The 19,948-nt window shown below is 43.3% G+C and overlaps 1 protein-coding gene across 3 annotated transcripts in view; it reads left to right on the top strand.

The window, feature by feature from the left end:
- CDYL2 (chromodomain Y like 2) overlaps positions 1 to 19,948 on the top strand; it is a 211,732-nt gene that overhangs the window by 171,469 nt on the left and 20,315 nt on the right. For all 3 annotated transcript variants that reach the window (XM_024233877.3, XM_024233879.3, XM_054534176.2), the window contains exons 3-4: positions 4,954 to 5,171; positions 17,257 to 17,429. In XM_024233877.3, the coding sequence (XP_024089645.1) occupies positions 4,954 to 5,171; positions 17,257 to 17,429 (391 nt within the window). The remainder of the gene's footprint in view (positions 1 to 4,953; positions 5,172 to 17,256; positions 17,430 to 19,948) is intronic.

Here is a 19,948-nt window from a genome sequence, read left to right as displayed (position 1 = left end):
AGTTTGAGCCTGGGAGGTTGAGGCTGCAGTGAACTGTGACAGCAGCACTGTACTCCAGCTTGGGTGACACAGGAAGACCTTGTGTCAAGAAAAAAAAATTGAGTCTTTCAATTCATTAACACAGACTGTTTCTCCATTTACTTAGATTTTCTTTGTTTCATCAGAATTTTACAATTTTTCACATACAGATCTTGTACATATTTTGTTAGATTTATATCTAAGTATTTCCTGTTTTGGATGCTGTCATAAACAATATTTTTTAAAGTTTTAACATTTACGTATAATAGTTGTACATATTTTTGGAATACATGTGATACTTAGGTACCTGTATACGATGTGTAATGATCAAATCAGGGCAATTGAGATATCCATCACCTCAAACATTTGTGTTTGTTTTGGGAACATTCCAATTCTTCTGTTCTCTAGCTACTTTGAAATATGCAATAAATTATTGTTAAGTATAATCTCTCCATTGTACTGTTGAATACTAAAACTTAGTATTTTTTTTTAAAAAACATCAAGTTGCAGTTGCTCATTGCTGGTATGTGCAAAAGTAACTGCTTTTGTCTGTTAACCTTGTATTCTGTGACCTTGCAGTGTTTGCTTGTTAGTTCAGGAGTAATTGTTTTTCTTTTTTTCTTTTTTCGTTAATCCAGTTCTTTCGTACTTTCTATGTACACATCTTGTCATCTGTGGACAAAAATCGTTTTATTTATTTCTTCCCAAACTTTATATGCTTTTATTTCCCTTAAAAAATGTTTCTGCAATCGCTAGGACTCTCAGCGTGATATTGAAAAAGAGAGAGAACATCTTTTTCTCATTTCAGATCTTAAGGGCAAAGCATCCAGTTTCTCACCACTAAGTATGACATTATCTGTAGGTATTTTGTAGATGTTCTTTGCCAAATTGAAGAAGTCACTTTCATTTCCCCCCCCTTTTTTTTTAAGTTTGTGCTTTTTAGGAACTAAAGGATTTTTTTTAAATATATACTTTAAGTTCTGGGATACATATGCAGAACGTGCAGGTTTGTTACATAAGTATACACGTCATGGTGGTTTGCTGCACCTATCAACCTGTCATCTACATTAGGTATTTCTTCTAATGCTGTTCCTCCCCTAGCCCTCCACCCCCAGACAAGCCCCGATGTGTGATGTTCCTCTCCCTGTGTCCATGTGTTCTCATTGTTCAACTCTCACTTATGAGTGAGAATATGCGGTGTTTGGCTTTCTGCTCATGTGTTCATTTGCTGAGAATGATGGTTTCCAGCTTCATCCATGTCTCTGCAAAGGACGTGAACTCATCCTTTTTTATGGCTGCATGGTGTTCCATGGTGTATATGTGCCACATTTTCTTAATCCAGTCTATCATTGGTGGGCATTGGGGTTGGTTCCAAGTCTTTGCTATTGTGAACAGTGCTGCAGTAAACATACGTGTGCATGTGTCTTCATAGTAGAATGATTTATAATCCTTCGGGTATATACCCAGTAATGGGATTGCTGGGTCAAATGGTATTTCTGGTTCTAGATCCTTGAGGAATCATCACACTGTCTTCCACAATGGTTGAAGTAATTTACACTCCCACCAAAAGTGTAAAAGCTTCCTATTTCTCCACTTCTCCACATCCTCTCCAGCACCTGTTGTTTCCTGACTTCTTAATCATCACCATTCTAACTGGCGTGAGATGGTATCTCATTGTGATTTTGATTTGCATTTCTGTAATGACCAGTGATGATGAGCTTTTTTTCATGTATTTGTTGGCTGCATACATTTCTTGAGAAATGTCTGTTCATATCCTTTGCCCACTTTTTGATGGGGTTGTTTGGGTTTTTTCTTGTAAATTTGTTTAAGTTCCTTGTAGATTCTGGATATTAGCCCTTTGTCAGATGAATAGATAGCAAAACTTTTCTCCCATTCTGTAGGTTGCCTGTTCACTCTCATGATAGTTTCTTTTGCTGTACAGAAACTCTTTAGTTTAATTAGATCCCATTTGTCAATTTTGGCTTTTCTTACCATTGCTTTTGGTGTTTTAATCATGAAGTCTTTGCCCATGCCTATGTCCTGAATGGTATTGCCTAGGTTTTCTTCTAGAGGTAGTCTTTAGGTCTTACTTTTAAGTCTAATCCATCTTGAGTTAATTTTTCTATAAGGCATAAGAAAGGGGTCCAATTTCAGTTTTCTGCATATGGCTAGTTGGTTTTCCCAACACTGTTTATTAAATAGGGAATCCTTTCCCCATTGCTTGTTTTTGTCAGGTTTGTCAAAGATCAGATGGTTGTAGATGAGTGGTGTTATTTCTGAGGCCTCTGTTCTGTTTCATTGGTCTATAGGTCTGTTTTGGTACCAGTACCATGCTGTTTTGGTTACTGTAGCTTTGTAGTATTGTTTGAAGTCAGGTAGCGTGATGCCTCCAGCTTTGTTCTTTTTGCTTAGGATTGTCTTGGCTATACAGACTCTTTTTTGGCTCCATATGAAATTTAAAGTAATTTTTTCTAGTTCTATAAAGAAAGTCAGTGGTAACTTGATAGAGATAGCATTGAATCTTTAAATTACTTTGGGCAGTAGGACCATTTTTACGATACTGATTCTTCCTATCCATGAGCATGGAATGTTTTTCCATTTGTTTATGTCCTCTCTTATTGCCTTGAGCAGTGGTGTGTGGTTCTCCTTGAAGAGGTCCTTCACATCCCTTGTAAGTTGTATTCCTAAGTATTTTATTCTCTTTGTAGCAGTTGTGAATGGTAGTTCACTCATGATTTGGCTGTCTGTCTGTTATTGTTGTATAGGAATGCTTGTGATTTTTGCACGTTGATTTTGTATCCTGAGACTTTGCTGAAGTTGTTTATCAGCTTAAGGAGATTTTGGGCTGAGATGGTGGGGTTTTCTAAATATACAATCACGTCGTCTGCAAACAGAGACAATTGGATGAGGAAGTCCCTTTCTACTGGATTTTGTGAGATGCTTTTTCTACATCAATTGATATGATCATATGGTTTTTCTTCTGTTAGCCTGTTGATATGGTGGATCACATTGATTGGTTTCCAAATATTGAACCAGCTTCTTATACCTGATTGTGGCATATAATTCCCTTTATACATTGATGTGCTAATATTTTGCTGAAGGTTATTTTTCCATCTGTGTTCATGAGAGATATCAGTCTACTATTCTGTGTTCTTGTAATGTCTTTATCTGGCTTTGGTATTAGGGCAACTCAAGCCTCATGGAATGAATTAGGAAGTGTTCCTCTGAACCTGTTTTCTGGAACAGCTTATGGAGAATTGATATTATTTCTTCCAAAAATGTTTGGTATAATTCTTTGGGCTTGATGCTTTCTTTGTTAGCTTATTAATTATTGATTCAATTTCTTTAGTAGAAATTCCTTCAATTTCTTTTTTTATAGGCCTATTCAGATGAGATGATGTATTTCTCCTTGTGTATATTTTGGAAGTTTGTGTCTTGATTAAAGAAATTTCATCTAAGTTATCAAATACATGGGCAGAGCAGTTTTTCTTAGTATTTCTTTATTATCCTTTTATTTTTATTTATTTTTTAAATTATACTTTAAGTTCTAGGGTACGTGTGCACAATGTGCAGGTTACATATGTATACATGTGCCGTGTTGGTTTGCTGTACCCATTAACTCCTCATTTACCTTAGATATTTCTCCTAATGCTATCCCTCCCCCATCCCCCCACCCCATGACAGGCCCCAGTGTGTGATGTTCCCCGCCCTGTGTCCAAGTGTTCTCATTGTTCAATTCCCACCTATGTGTGAGAACATGCGGTGTTTGGTTTTCTGTCCTTGCGATAGTTTGCTCAGAATGATAGTTTCTACCTTCATCCATGTCCCTACAAAGGACGTGAACTCATCCTTTTTTATGGCTGCATAGTATTCTATGGTGTATATGTGCCACATTTTCTTAATCCAGTCTATCACTGATGGACATTTGGGTTCGTTCCAAGTGTGCGCTATTGTGAATAGTGCCGCAGTAAACATATGTGTGCATGTGTCTTTATAGTAGCATGATTTATAAGATCAATAGTGATGCCCCCTCTTTCATTTCTGATATTGATAGTTTGTGTCTTCCTTCTCTCTCTCTCTCCCTTTTTTTTGGATGGAGGTATTTGGGAAGTGTTTTCAAAATATGCATTTGAGCCTCTTCCTGTATCTGCTTCCGCTGGAGGTTTGGGGGTGTTGGCTTGGCCTTGCTTTCTTTAGAACATCCCAGAGCTCCTGATGTATCCCTGTGTGAGGCTGGAGACTGGGAACCGTTATACATCTGGATCATTCTGTTTTTAGTTTTCAAACCTTTTCAGCAGGGCACTTTCAGGCCATTTGTGAATGATAATATGTGAAACAGAAAAATGCAAAGCCATTGTAATTGATTTGTGAGAGGAAGAGAGAGACCTAAGGACACTGCCTGCTTGGTATTCACCCCTCTCATTTCAAGGCAGCACCCAAGGAAGCACTGGGGGGTCCCAGAGCCCCATCTCTGGTTCTCATATTAAATAAGGTCATGCCTGTGAATGTGTTTGAGGATGGTGCTTACCACATAATACGGGTTGGATAAAGGTTAGCTGCTGGTCTTGCTCTTATTGATAATTTCCTATCATTCATAGGCATCCACCAGTGGAGAGAGCTGCCTCTCAGGGTGGTCAGTGGATTCCCTGTCACCAAGGAATCTGAGCAGAAGCTGATGTATGGCAGAAGAGAGTAGAGGACTGCACAGGGCCTTCACAAAGAGCCCTCTAGGTCCCCTTCTGAATTTGGAGATGCAGGAATTCAGGCTGTCTCTTCACCTTCCCTCTTCCTAGAACAGAGGGTGGCACAGGGGAGAAGGTGGTGTGTCCTAGCACATCCAAACCTTTCCATTGGAAATCCCAACGTCCTCTGATCACGTCCTTCTAGGATCGTGGCCCATTTCAGTTTCTTACATTGTTTATCTGGTTTTGGAAGGCTCTGCTCTGACCAACGGGGGATTGAACCTGCACAGTCCGGTGAAGAGGAAGCTGGAAGCGGAGAAGGACTACGTCTTTGACAAAAGGCTCAGGTACAGTGTCCGCCAGAATGAAAGCAACTGTCGGTTTCGAGACATCGTCGTGCGGAAGGAAGAAGGGTTCACGCACATCCTGCTGTCCAGTCAGACCTCGGATAACAATGCACTGACACCTGAGGTAAGGGGTGGCGGCCAGAGGGAAGGGCAGGCTGGGCTGTGGCTCTTTCTCACTCAGAATGGGACATTGGCTTTCTCCTTCCTTCCATCAGGGAGCTGAGGACGGTAACCAGCATGCATAAAAACTTGACTGCAGCGTGCAATTTGCTCATCATTTTACATACATTATCCCATTTGATTTTTATGACCATGTAATGATACCCTCTCATCTTATGGATGAAGACCATGGGGAGAGGGACTCACTGAACTGATCGTGGACACAGACTTAGCCAAGGGGCAGACCCAGAATCCAAATGTCACATCTTGGGCTTTTCCAGCTATACTTTGTTGTTATCAGCATGTCATATTTGTTTGCTGCAGATATAATTCACTCAGTTAATGTATCTCACTCAGTTTATAATACATATAGATGTTACTACATATTATATATATAATTGAGACAGATTGATTTCATATACCATAAGTGTCACCCTTTAAAAATGTACAATTCAGTGATTTTTAATATATTCACAAGGCTGTGCAAGCATCATCACTATTGAATTCCAGAACATCTTCATCACCCCGAGGAGAAACCTCACCCACATGAAATAGTAACTTCCATTCTCCTTTCCCCCACGCCCTGGAAACCACTCATCGACTTTCTGTCTCTATAGATTTGCCTATTCCGGGCAGTTTGTATCAATGGAAACGTGCAGTATGTAGCCTTTTGTGTCTGGCTTCTTTTCATTTAGCATGTTTTCATGTTTCATCCATGTTGTAGTGTGTATCCATACTTCATTCCTTTTTATGGCTAAATAATATTCCATTGTATGAATAGACTATATTTTATCTATCAGCTTTTCTATTTGTTGGACGTTTGGGTTGTTTCTACTTTTGACTTTTATGGATAATATTTCTACAAATGTTATATACAAGTTTTTATGTGAACATATATTTTCAGGTTTCTTAGATATATTTCTAATTTCTAATAGGATTTTCTTGAATCTATTCCAGTTCTTAGAATTGCTGGGTCATATTGCTTACTGTATTTTTCGAGGAACTGCAGAAACTGTTTTCCACAGTGGCTCCCCCATTTTATGTTCTGACCAGTAGTATGTGAGGGTTCTAGTTTCTCTGTATCCTCGATAACACTTGTTACGTCTGTCTTTTTTATTATAGCAATACTAGTGCAGGTGAAGTATCTCATTGTGGCTTTGGTTTGCATTTCCCTGATGACTAGTCATGTTGAGCATCTTTTCATGAGTGCATTGGTCATTTATGTCTTCTTTCTAGTCACATCCTTTGCCTATTTTTAAAATTAGGTCACTTTTCTTTCTATGGTTGACTTTTAAGCATTCTCTATATACTCTAGATAGTAAGCCCTTATCAGATATATGACTTGAAAATATGTTCTCCTATTCTGAGAGTTGATGTTTTACTTTTTTGATAGTGCCCTATGACAAACAAATTTTTAAATTTTGATGAAGTCTGTTTTACTGCTTTTTCTACATTACTTTTAAAATATTAATCATACTTATGTCTTAGGTGAATAAAATAGGGAAACAATGAATACTTAATGCAGTGAGATTGACAACATCATTCAAAGTACAGGATACATGGCGGGAGAAGGGAACAGATTCTTGACGGCACAAAGGTGTGAAGATGCTCCACGAAGCAGCCTTTTCCTACAAGATGCCTGGGGTAGGGCAGTAGAGTGGTAAATGGCGATAACAGTGATGACAGCCAGTGAACAGGGGCTCTTTGTTCCTTGTATTTGCTGTTTATCTCATGTCATCTCGTCACCTCCCTTCTGATGTAGGATTGTTATGATCCACATTATATAGATGAGAAAATTTAGGCTTAAACAACCTAACTGGGCTAGGGTCTCACAGCTTAACCAAGTAGGTGCCAGGAGGGCAGGGGTTCTATTCTTGCCCGCCCTTTTGTCTCTTCTGTTCATCCCAGTGCCAGGCCCACTGAAGACATTTAACTCCGAGACCCCTTTTTCTGTCCTTGCAATATCCTGGACTCTCTTTTTCATAATAGCAATGGGAGGTTAATGAGAAGGGTATGTTTTGGGAGATGAAGTCAAGGGATGGCGACTCACTCACATCGGGATAATAGAATGACCTAGCATTGTCCAGTGTACCCCGTACCATCAGGGAGGCACAGGAAGTGGGGTGGGGAGGGAGGTGCTGTGCTCTTGAATTTGTGATTGCATTATTATTATGGTTGAAATAGACCCTGGTTCTTTTACGGGGTTGTGGGCACAGCCATCTGGAATGATTGACAAATGGTGAGGGAAGCACTGTGGCTAAAGCCTTGGGGTTGTGGGGTAGTGGTTGTGTGCTGCCCCTTCTCTGAGCATGGTGTTTTGGGGGCTTCTCCCTCCTCCGCCTGTAACAGAAGCATCCCTGGGGTTCTCTGCTGTGTAGAACTCTGTGTAGGATTCAAAGAAGCCCAGAGCCTGCAGTCTGCCCCAAAAGCAGCTCTTCATATATTTATACACCTGGAAACCTCATTATTTTAAGCTCATCATGACATGTGCACAGACCAGTTTTTCCTAGATTCTTTCTACTTCACTACTTTCTAAAGCATGCTCTAAAAAGGCACAGCATTTTCTTTCAAGAAATTGAACACATGTGAAGTCTCCAGTTCATTCCCTCTGTGGAGCAGCCCTGGATGGTAACTGTTGCCCACTCATCATGGAAAACATGTTGTGCTCGACTGATTTAAGGTGCGCAGGTTCTCACCTCCTGAGCTGCGGGCTTGGTTAATTGGAGTTCCTTTCCTAATCAGTGTCAGTCGGTTACAGAACAGGAGGAAAACAGTCAAAGTTATTGGTCTGGTATTTTCAGCTGTCTCAACAACTAAAGGGGATTGAGTATGTGGGTGAGCCAGCTGACTGGGTAAAGCAGCCTCTAATGAAGGTCCTACTGAAATGAAGAGGCTGTGTGAGAGGAGGAATACAGGTTTTAGTCTAGCAGACCTGGCTTCCAATCCTGCCTTCAACTTACCATGCTGTTACCTTGGGAAGTTACTTTGCTGCTCTGAGCTTCCTCCTTTATAGAAATTTTACAGTATTTTACTGGCGAGATTAGAGATAACGTATGCACAGGAGCCCAGAAAGTACCTGGCACACAGGAGGTATCTAATAAATGTTCTTATCATTATTAACGTGAAGCAGAGGCCATTTAATGTCCACCAGCAGACATTGCCTTGCTTGTGAATGAAGGAGCCAGAAGGTGACCACTTTCATGGTTATAATTAAATTGCTTTTTCTAGTTGTATAGGTGACATTGGTTGGATTGGCCTCACGGGCAGAAATTCATACAATACTGTGTGCATTAAGTAGATTCTGAAGCTAGTGGGTTTGCTGTAATATTTCTCCTGTCTGGGATACAGCAGAGAACCAGGAGATGAACAGAAAAATGTCCCTTAAGGAAAGAGTCAGTGAAACAGATGACACAAAGTCTCCTTGATTGAAAGCTTATCCACTTCCCCATTGGGAGAAGACTCCAGGTCTTCCTTCACTGCCCTCAGCCTCAGCCCACAATCATACCACCACTCCCAGGAACACAGCAGACATGCAAGAGTCCCCTCTCACACCCTTCTTGTCATGGCCCCATGTCCAAACCTGTCTCAAGGCCAGTTCACCTTTATTCTTAAATAGCTCTTTCATATCCACCATAACCATTACAGTCCACTACTAGGCTCTTTTGTCTGGACTACTGTAATTAGCCTTCTCCTAAGTCTTCCTACTTTCATGCTTCCTGCCCTGTAATCCATTCTGCATAGGGCAGGCAGAATGATCTTCCAGAAATGCAGCTGTGGCCAAGTCAACCCTTTATACGCACACCCCTCCCCAACCAAATGTGTCGATGGCTCCTGATTACCCTGGCTGACAGTGAGAACCCTCATTGTGGTGCAGTCCCGCCTCATCGTGCAGCCCACCTCACATACCTGTCCTCCTGTACCCCAGTCACCTGGCTTGCTTTCATGCTTACACCTGCCCCAGGGCCTTTATGTGTGCTCTGACTGGAACAGGCCTTTCTTCCTCCTTGCTTCACTCACTCTTGCTCTTCCTTCAGGTCTCAGTTCAGCCATCACTTCCACAAGTCTTATGACCATTGTTAGTCTACATGTATTTGTGGGGTGACTTGTTAAATGTCTGATATCCTCCACCTCGTCCATTAGACTGTAAACTTCTTGGGGGTAAAGATTGGCATTCTCTTAATTCAGTAAACATTTGTTAAATTCTTTTATGTGAAAGGGTCTGGACTAGGTGCTGCAAGGGATACAAAGATGGTAAGTTTACTATTTTAGCTCTTATGGGATTGTATTAGTTATCTATAACTCTGTAGCGGATTGTTCTAAACTTAGCATTTTAAAACAGCACACGTTTATTGTCTCATAATCGCTGTGGGTCAGGAATCTGGGCATGGCTCAGCCGGATGCTTCCAGCTCAAGGATGCTTCCAGAACAAGGCTGCTGTCAAGTGGAGGCTGGGGCTGCAGTCTCACACGAAGGCTCAACTGGAGGAGAATTCACTTCCAAGCTCACCCACGTGGTTGTTGGATGCATCTGTTTCCTGCCATGTGGGCCTCTTCTGAGGGCTACTCATGACAAAGCAGCTTTATTCCCTCAGAGCAAGAACTCCAAGAAAGATAGCAAGAGAGGATGATCCTTTTGTCACCTAATCGCCTCCTGAAGGTGACCTGCCATCATTTTGGCATCTTCTGTTGAAGCCAGTTGCTAGGTCCAGTCTTCTCTTGAGGGTGGGGGTTACAGAAGAGTGTGAATACAAGGGGTTTAAATCACACAGAAGGCAAGATACAGTAAGGAGGTGCACATTCTACAAGGGAGTTTGTCAGAAGAATCACAACAAGAATTTAAAGTATTCAGGGTTTTGGGAAAAGGGAGAGTATGCATCTAGTCTAGGGTATGGGGAAATCTCCCTTGAAGGTGGCTGCATTTGAGATAGGCCTTGTGTGGCTGGATTTCAGCAGCTACAGATGAAGTATACAGAGAGGGACCCTGGTTGATTCCTCTTTTACATCACATTCTAATGAATTTGGTTATCTGGCTGTAAACCCATGCCAGATCCGAAGCTAGAAGTCATAGAGGGGGAGTCTGTTCTCTCCAGCAGACAACTAATAGCAGGTGCAAGTGGCAGCTAGGAAGTGCATAATGAGGGCAATGAATTTACAGGACATATTTAGGACTTCAAAATGCATAGCAGTCTGGGACTATTTGTTATAGAATCACATCCCAGAAGCCTCTAAGAAGAATTTTCTGTTATAGGCCAGCAGGTGACCATTAAGAAGTAGTTATATGCATACAGTATATTCTGTTTAAGAAGGAAAGAGAATGTGGACTAATTTTAGAACATTTTACTTTAAATGAACCACTTACATTATTAAATTTGGGGTCTTTCAAGAAGGTGGAATCTTAGCCATCTGTCCAAATTGAATTACCAACACCAAAAGGAAAGAAAAGAGATATAAACTAGATATAACTTTTTTAAAAATGAAAAACAGTATAGTTTGTACTTCTTTTGTATCAATAAAATGCAAATTTATTTTCAATTTAATTCATAAATGAGATGGCTGTTTTGTTTGGTCCTTTATTTATTTTTTCTTAACGAATTGACAAATAAGTTAAGTATGGCCTTAGCCAGAGAGGCTACTCTCTGAGTCATCTATAGAATTTCAGTTCACCTCTTTACAGCAGGGTTTCTTTTTTTTTATTTGCCTCTCAGAGAAATAGAGTTCATGTATAGGTGAGAGTATATCTATTTCTGGAGGCAGATGGATTAAAGGACCCACAAGATAGTGGCCTGTGAGCTTTTTTGATGTTCAAAATGAGTATCTGTTGCTTATACCCAGATAGGCTGGAATGTGCTTATTCCATCCTTCCAGCAGGGCACAGGCCTGGAGATTCTCAATTGAGATTGACATCTAGCCCTGTTTTTTCCACTAAAATCCTATCCATTTAAAAAAATCATCCAACAGTATGAAGTAGGAGAAAGTAAAGGGTGGTTAGCATGAGATTTAAATCATGGTCCTGCCTCTTACTCTTGGTGTGACCTTGGACATCTTATTGCACCTCTCTGAGTCTTCATGGTGTCACTTGCAAGGTTGAGATACCATCTCCTACCTTACCAGATTTTTGTTTGGAATAAAATATTACATGGAAATTACCTGGTGCAATTCCTGGCACTACTAGGTGCTTAAGAAGTGGGAGTTCTTTTAAAAGTTTAAACTTAAAAAACAATATTTCCCAGTATCCCCCTAACTTCCATACACCGTGATGATGCCTGTGGAGTCTTTAATAGTGATCCTTTGGAAGTTTGCTCACTTATCGTCTCCTCTGTTAGACTCTAAGCTTCACCCAGGCACACGCCATGCCTTGTTTTCTCTCACTAGGTACTTTCTGCTCTTGTTTTAGCAATCCAGTGATTGGGTGTTCTTTATTTTATCCTCCTCCCCATTCATTGTAATTCATGTATTTTTAAGAAGTTGTCCCTAAATTATATACACATAGCAAAGGCTAAGAGTAATTACCTCCTCCACTTCTGAATATAACCTTGACATGCTCTAACTCTAGTCATTCCTCCTCTCATCCTCTACAATATTATTGCCTGCTACTACAGTTCTACGCCTTACCAACCCCTGCCCTCAAATTAATGAATATCAGTATTATGATTTTTATAGTCAGTTTTTATATTAACAACACATTCACCAATTTTTTCCTTTTTTTTTTTTTTAGATGGGATTTCATTCTGTCACCGAGGTTGGAGTACAGTGGCACCATCTCGGTTCACTGCAACCTCTGCCTCCCATCCTTCTGCTGAATAGCTGGGACCACTGACATGCACCACCATGCCTGGCTAATTTTTTTTTTTGTATTTTTAGGAGAGTTGGGGTTTCATCATGTTGCCCAGGCTGGCCTCGAACTCCTGAGCTCAGGCAATCTGCCTGCCTCAGCCTCCCAAAGTGCCAGAATTACAGGCCTGAGCCACCAATTTCTTTGCTGGTTATTATTCTTTGCATGTCAGTTTTTGTTTCTGAATATAGTTTCTTTTTCTTGAAGTACATTCCTTTTTAGTTCTTTTAGTGAGGGTCTAAAAATGGTAAACATTCTTTGAAAATGCCTAATTTTTACCCTTCCTTTTAAGTGAATTTAGCTGAGTGAAGAATTTGTTGACAGTTGTTTTCCTCAGCACCTTGACAATTGTATTCTGCTACCTTCTGGAATTTATTTCTGCTATGTAGAATTTGCCTCCAGTCAAATATTTGCCCTCTGTAGGTAAGCTTTCTTTTTCCTCTGGATGTATTTAAGGTGTTGCTTTGTCTTTGATGTTCTGAAGTTTAAATATGATATGCCTGTGCATGCATGTATTGTTATTTCTATTGCTTAGTTTTTTGTTGTAGTTCTTAAATTTTAGGATTCAAGTCTGTGGTAGATAGAAGCCTTCTCCCCAGTATATTCATGTCCAAATCCCCAGAATCTATGACTATGCTAGGTTCCATGGCTAGGGGGAATTAAGGTTTCAGATATACAATTAAGGCTGCCAGTTAGCTGACCTTAAAATCAAGAGTATTCTAGACTACCTGGATGGGCTCAATATAATCACAAGGGTGTTTAAATGTAGATGAGAGAAACAGAAGAATCTGTCAGAGTGACACAAACTGAGAAAGTGAGGAAGACCCAGCTGGGCATTATTGCCTTTGATGATGGAGGAAGGAGCCATGAACCAAGGAATGTGGGTGGCCTCTATAAGCTGGAAAAGGCAAGAAAATGATTCTCCCTTAGAGCCGCCACAAAGGAATGCAGGCTTGCTGACAACTTGATTTTAGCCCAGTAAACCTGCATCAGACATCTGACCTACAGGACTATAAGATAATAAGTTTATGTTATTTTAAGCTACCAAATTTATAGTAATTTTTTATAGCAGCTATAGGAAACGAGTGGATCTTTCATCAATTCTGTTAAATTCTCATCCTTTATCTCTTTCGATATTGACTTTCTCTTCTTCTCTGTGAGCTACTGATAGAATCCCTACAGCACCTATTTTAAATCTTAGCATTCTTGTCTTTAATCTCTCCGTTATATTTTCCATCTCTGTTTTTCTGTACTACATTTTGGTCAATTACTTCAGGTCTTTCAGTTAATTTATGCTCCCTTTAGCACCACCTAATCTGCTGTTGATCTCAGCAGATGTCCATGACTTTGTTTTTCATTTCCAGAAGTTTCTTTTTCTCCTCAAATCTGTTTTTTCCCCATATTCTCTTGTTCTTTCCTTATTGTTCATGTCTCTTTTCCTCTTTCTCTGTGATTATTTTAAACATCCCTATTTTACAATCTCTTTTGGATCCTTCTATTACTTGAAGTCATGTTATGTAATCCTCTCATTTGCTGAGTATGCCAACTTGTATTTCCCAAGTGTTTTGTGATTTTTGATTGTGAGTTCATCTTCTGCTAGGACTTTTTTCCTGTATAATTCCCATGCAGTCTGGGTTGCAGTTTCTCCCCAGAGTACTTTTACATTCATTTCCATCAGACACCTCAGGGATATTACTAGCCTGTGTCCAATTTCTGTGTTAATTTTTTTATCTTGTGGATTCTTCCCCATGTGGGTGTGGTAACTCAGAACTTCAAATCCACATACAGGGAAGGCTTGGAGTTTTAGCTTCTCATGGGAGAGTTTTCCTACAGCAAAAATAAATTATTTGCTGGAGAGGCTTATCCTGACTGTGGTATGGCAAATAGGTAGCAGAAGGACTAGAAGGGCTGAGCCTGTTCGTGGTAAAGCCGATACCATCATAGGCTTCCTGTCTCCAAAGCCTGTACCTTTTCAGCCTGGCCACACTGCCTTGAGTCCTTGTGAATACCAGGCACCCAAGAGACATTGTGTAGTCAAGATACGCAGTGTTGCTGCAAGGTTGTGATTGGAAGGAGTCGGGGAGTGTGCAGGGGTGTGAGGGGGATTGGTTCAGTCAGTACACAGACTTGGAGGGTCTGGATGATGCTCAGGCCTCAGAACGTAGCATGTGGCAGAAGCTCAGCTTCAGATCCTGGCTGCATCCTAAAATCCACAGTCTGGGAGGGGAGTAGGATCTGCGTTCCCCTGGGCATCACAGAGCTCATTTCCTGCTGCTCCCATAGCCACACTGCTATCATGTGGAGGTCTTCAGATGAAAAGCCCTGATACTTTGAGAGGCGGCCTAGCCTGTGGTGAAGGACGTGGGCCCCAAAGTCTGACTTCCCAAGTCCTAGTCTAGCTCCACCCCATACTTGCAAACTTCTCACAGTCACTTACTTTGATTTTGTCATTCATAAAATGGAGCTTGAACAAGTGACTCCCCCAGAAGGCTAAGTGAGTTCACATCTTAAAGCAGCACTTCTCAAACAATAACATGCGTATGAATTTCCTGCAAGTCCCATGAACATGAAGAAACTCATCCTGTTGGTCTGGGCTGGGGCCCAAGACTCTGCATTTCTAGCCAGCTCCTAGGAATGTGAAGCTGCTGGTCTAAGGACCATACTTTGAGTAGGGAGGTTTGAAAGTGCTTGGGGCAGAAGCTGACCTGTTTTGTAGGGTCAGTATATAAAAGGGGACATCTTGCAGGGTATGTGTCATGCACTGCACTAAGCAGTCTACTTGCATCTTGTTTGTTGGTTCATCTGAGGTAGCTCTGAATTTTACAAATAGGGAGACCAGAAGAGGCTAATTATTTCATCCTAGAACACCCAAGATACTGTGGGGTAGAAGTGGAGCTTGTGCCCAACCGTAGCCCCAGAGGTGCATGTGGACCTTCTGGAACCCCCTGTAATACGTCGGGGCTGGGGCTTTAGACTCTGCATTTCTGGCCACCTCCTGAGGGGTGTGTTGCTGCTGTTCCAAGGACTACACTTTGAGCAGCGAAGTTTGAAAGTGCTTGGGGCAGACAGAGCCTGTACCGTCTAAGCAGGAAGCTTTGAGCCGGCCAGTCTGTTAGCGCAGGCTCTGCCACTTCCTGACATGTTGCCTTGAGAAAGTCACCTTTCTCTCTGAGCCTCAGTTTCCCTTTCTATAAAATGGAGCTAGTAATAATGCCCACCTCACAAGGGGTTGGGGGTGCAAGTACTCATGGGCAAGTGCCCTGTAACCTTCAGGCTCATCCAAAAGTAGTTGCTCATGTGATGAAGAGCTGAACAGCCCGGCTGCATGCCTTTGAAGAGCGTAAACACAGTTAGCCTTCATGGGGTGCAAACTTTTTGGTGGCAAACTCTTTACAGTCTTTTAAATGGTTTTCACAGGTGCCTTTTGAGTTGGCCTTGTAAAGACTTCTAGGTGGGTGAGCAAGCAGCCTGCCTAATTTCCTCTGAAGTTGAGGAAAAGGGCTATGAGGGAGTTTCTGTGTGACTAAACAAGCAGATATTGAGTGTCCACCATACCCGAGGCACTGTGCTAGGCTCTGAGTATACAGTGGGGAATAAGAGAGATGTCATTCCTGTCTTTATTAAAATAACAGTTGAGCAAGTGTGGACAAATAAAAGGCAGGAAACAAACAAGTAGTAGGTAAGACAGGTAAATGTATGATAAATGAAGAAAACAAATGGGGGTGCTGGACAAGGGAGAATAGGGGGAGAAGAATAGGGTGGGTCATAGAGGACTTTCAGAATCAAGGAGCCTGGGCAACCCCACAAGGGGTGGGGAGATTGGCACGTGCAAAGGTGATTAGGTGAATATGGGCTTGGCCCAGGCAAGACGTTCGAAGAAGGCTGCAGGGTCATAAATGGGAGCTCCGGGCTCTCCTAGCTGCCCCACCCCTGCCTGTCCCCCCGCCGGGCTGGCTGCTTGCTCTGGGGCTGACTCCTCTCCTTCTCCATGAATGGAAGGCCATGGCCAGACAATGGGAATCTGCAGTGTCAAAGTGCATAGACTAGGTACTGTGTGAGTCAGGCCAGGGCTCAAACCCGCCTCTAACACTTACCAACTGTGTGGCCTTGGACTAGTGTCACAACCTCTCTAGGCATCTGTTCCCTGGTCTGGAAGTAAGAATAGTGCCCACTTACTGGTGCTGGGGAGGCTGGAACCCATGTAGCAGGGTACCTGGCCTGCAGTACGTGTTCACTGCTAAGGTAGCACTTGTTGGTCTTAACCACTTACCGAGGACACCTGTGTCTGTCTCCCAAATTCTGTCCTCCCCTCCACCTGCCTAAGACAAGGTCATAGAGTCCTAAAAATCCTAGGGCATACATGCAGGAGACTCAAGCAGGAGATTAGGGGAACTTGTCCCATGATAGCAGGGTGGCCAGCACAGTTCTTCCATGTCAGATGGCACCTTTACTGGCATGAAGAGGAGGAATAAAATGCCTTTTATCCAGAATTCATCACTATCTCCCAGGAATGTGAACCTGCAGGTGGCCATAGCATAACCTTTCCTTTCATTTATTCTTCACTGGAGGCCTTGAGAGTGGATCCACCCACTTATAGATGGGGACATTGAGGATGAATAACCAGCATGGCTCAGTTCCCATGGCTAGTAAGTTGCAAAGCCAGAATTTGGACCAGGGGCTTGGAACTCCAGTGGGACATTGAGCCCAGGTCTGGATCTGATGCCAAAGCCCACTTGCCATGTGGCACCTGCAAGCCATGCGGGGTATGAGCTGGATGAAAGATGAGCAAGGATGTATAATAATTAAATTGAGTCATCTAGAGATGGCTTACATCCCTCAACGTGGGCTGTGCATGGATTTTTTCCACATCTTGTAAAGGGCTAAATAAGCAAATGCCAGAACAAGATTTGCAGAGATTTACCAAGGATTGAGTGACTCCAGGCCAGGCTTCCAGATCTGCAGCCAGTGACCACACTGCCTCCTTATTAGCACTCTTCTGCCTTCTCTGGGGATGGTGCTGGAGGGCTTTGGCATGATAAGTGTTTTTCTCCTTGCTCTGGACTCATGCTTGTACTCAGGGGAGGCTCCCTGCACAGGCAGAAGCAGATTCCCTGGCCTCTACCCTCAGGGGGTCAGGCCTCTGGTTGTCTTGCAGTCTGAAAGCCCCAGGCTTACAGGATAGGCACTTAACATCCCTGCAAATTCATCTCTGCCGGCAGATCATGAAAGAAGTCCGGCGAGCGCTCTGCAACGCAGCCACAGACGACAGCAAACTGCTGCTCCTCAGCGCAGTGGGGAGCGTGTTCTGCAGTGGCCTGGATTATTCCTACCTAATTGGCCGGTTGTCCAGCGACCGGCGAAAGGAGAGCACTCGGATTGCAGAAGCCATCAGGTGAGCTGTGCTCCTGTTCCCACACCTTGGGGTCCTGCCTAGGATTACCAAGTAAAAATATAGGCTGCTCAGTTACATTCGAATTTCAAACAACCAGGAATTTTATTTTTAGCATAAGTATATCCTGTGCAATATTTGAGGTCTGCTTACATTTTTAAAATGTTGGTTATTTTTCTGAAATTCAAATTTTAATTGGGCATCCTATATTTTCATCTCTAACCATGGTCCTGCCAAAATTAGGGATGCTTTGCCTTCTAGGTTAGATCCCACTTTCATTCTTTTGATCGGAAAGATTTTTTATTTGCTATCAAGGCCTGAGTCTGGTAGTGGCCATGTGTTATCCACACTACTCCCGCCCCTTGCCTGATGGGGAGAGTCTCTGGTTGTCTGGTTGTTTGTATGTCCCAGCACTGCTGTAGCTCAGCAGTGGGGAGGTTGATGGAGGCGTTCCCTGGGCAGCTGTGTGTTTGCAGACCCAATGGGGTACAGAGTATTTCCCCCTTTCTAATTGCCCCTGGGCAAAAGTTGGGATCCTGGGGGTGACATCCAGTCCCAACAATGAGTACCCTTCTGGGACACTGAAGGGTAGTTATTTCCCCATTCTTTATCAGTATATCAAAAGTAAGTGAGTGTCATTTCTAGACACTACGGCCGTTTAGCTGGTTTACAGCTGTCACCCAGTGTTCACCTGGCGGGGGCTGCTGTATCTTGCTTAGGAATCAGACAAGTCACAATTCAGGAACGCCCCTGGTCACATGAGAAGGAACACTTATTCCACATGGTGTCACGGAGCCTCAGGCCACAAGTCAGGGATTTTCTGGGGCCTCCAGTCTCCATGGTTCTGTAGAAGGGCCACACAGAGGGAGGCCGATTCCCATGTGGCTATAGGGGGCCTTGAGGGGTTGCGTTGTCTCCAAGAGGTGATGCTAGGATGCTCTCGTGTGTGGAATTCTGAGTCCCTCTTCAGGGTGAAGCAGCTATTGGAGCCCCCGCTCCAAAATACCCATGTGTTTCCTGTTGCAGAATCCTTGCCAGAAGAGACATGACGAGCCTGGGCACTGTAATGTGAAAGGTGTTGTGGTTATGGAGGCACAGGCTTCCTGGCTGTGCCCACACGGTTTGCGCTTTGCCAGGTCCCAGCTATGCCCTCTCGCTACTGCCTTTCCATGTGTCAAAGGGGGACCACAGGATTTCCAGCATGCTTCTCTCCTCATGCATGAGGCCACCAGAGCCCATCCAGAGAAATGAGTGCCCATTTTTGTGACCCGTGGAGCGTCAATCATGGTCTTTATCTGGTTTACCCATTTCAGTGGAGGTGTTAGCTGGATTTCCAGAAGCCCAGGGAAACCTGGCTGACACAGCCCCTAGTTTTTGCTCCATGCATGCACAGCTCATTAGCGTGCAGACCCCTTGTAGTGAGTTGAAGTGTGGCCCCCAAAAGATATGTCCACATACCCATCCCTGGAACCTGTGGAGGTGACCGTATTTGGAAAAAGGCTCTTTGCAGATGTGATTAAGTTCTGAGATGAGATCATCCTGGATTGGAGTGTGGGCTCCAGACGCAGAAAGAACTTACTTCATAAGAGGGGACACAGACAGAGGAGAAGGTGATGTGACAGAAAAGGGAGAGCTTAGAGTCATGCAGCCTCAAGCCAAGGAACTCTAAGAATGGCCAGCAGCCACCAGAAACTGGGAGCGAGGCCTGACACAGCTTCTCTGTCAGAACTTCCAGAAGGAACCAGCCCTGCTAACACCTTGAGTTTGGAGTTCTGGTCTCCAGAACTATGAGAGAATACCTTTTGATTGTTTTAAACCCCCAAGTTTGTGGTGACTGTTCCCTGGGAAACTAATACAGCCTGGAAGGAAATCATTAGCAGCTCAAAGAGCCCCATCTTTTCAGGCTCTCCTCTTAGGCAAGGGCCCATCCTGACCTCTGCCCAGCATCCTCAATGGCTGCTCCTTCTGGTGGGCAGCTGTTCACCTTTGCTGGATGGGGTCTATTAACAGATTATCCTGGACAGCTGCAGGCAAGGTGGGACTCCCAGGCCAGCCCTGGATTGACAGTGATGAGGCTTGTCCCAGCGTGGGGAGGGCATGGGGGTCCTTCTTGCATGCAGGAATAAGGTATCGTAGCTGGGTCACTGAAGGGATGGAAGCTGAACTGAAACAGGGTACCCAGGGGGTCAGGTCTCATGACGGATTTCCCCAGAGCCCCCACTGAATGGTTCCTTCCTGTGGCTTTGCACGCCCAGTCTCTCTGGTGAGGGAAGTGTCTCCCTGGCTTGTCCCTGCATTTGTGTCTTAGATGTATCAAAGCTGAGGGGCAAAACCTTTTCTCCTGTCCCTGTAGCCTCTACCCATTGGGGTCTGCAGCGTGATATCTATGCATCTCTGGACTCTTGAGAACCAAATTCATGGAGAAAGAGGTGTCAGAGGCAGATGGGGTTGAAAACATCAGCTGTAGGAGAATGTGGCTGGGGCCTGGGGCCCAAACTGGCTCCTGACTTTCCCAGCTGAGT

This window comes from Pongo abelii, chromosome 18 (genome assembly GCF_028885655.2).
Source record: "Pongo abelii isolate AG06213 chromosome 18, NHGRI_mPonAbe1-v2.0_pri, whole genome shotgun sequence".
NCBI lineage: Eukaryota > Metazoa > Chordata > Mammalia > Primates > Hominidae > Pongo > Pongo abelii.
This window is presented reverse-complemented; position numbering and strand designations above follow the sequence as displayed.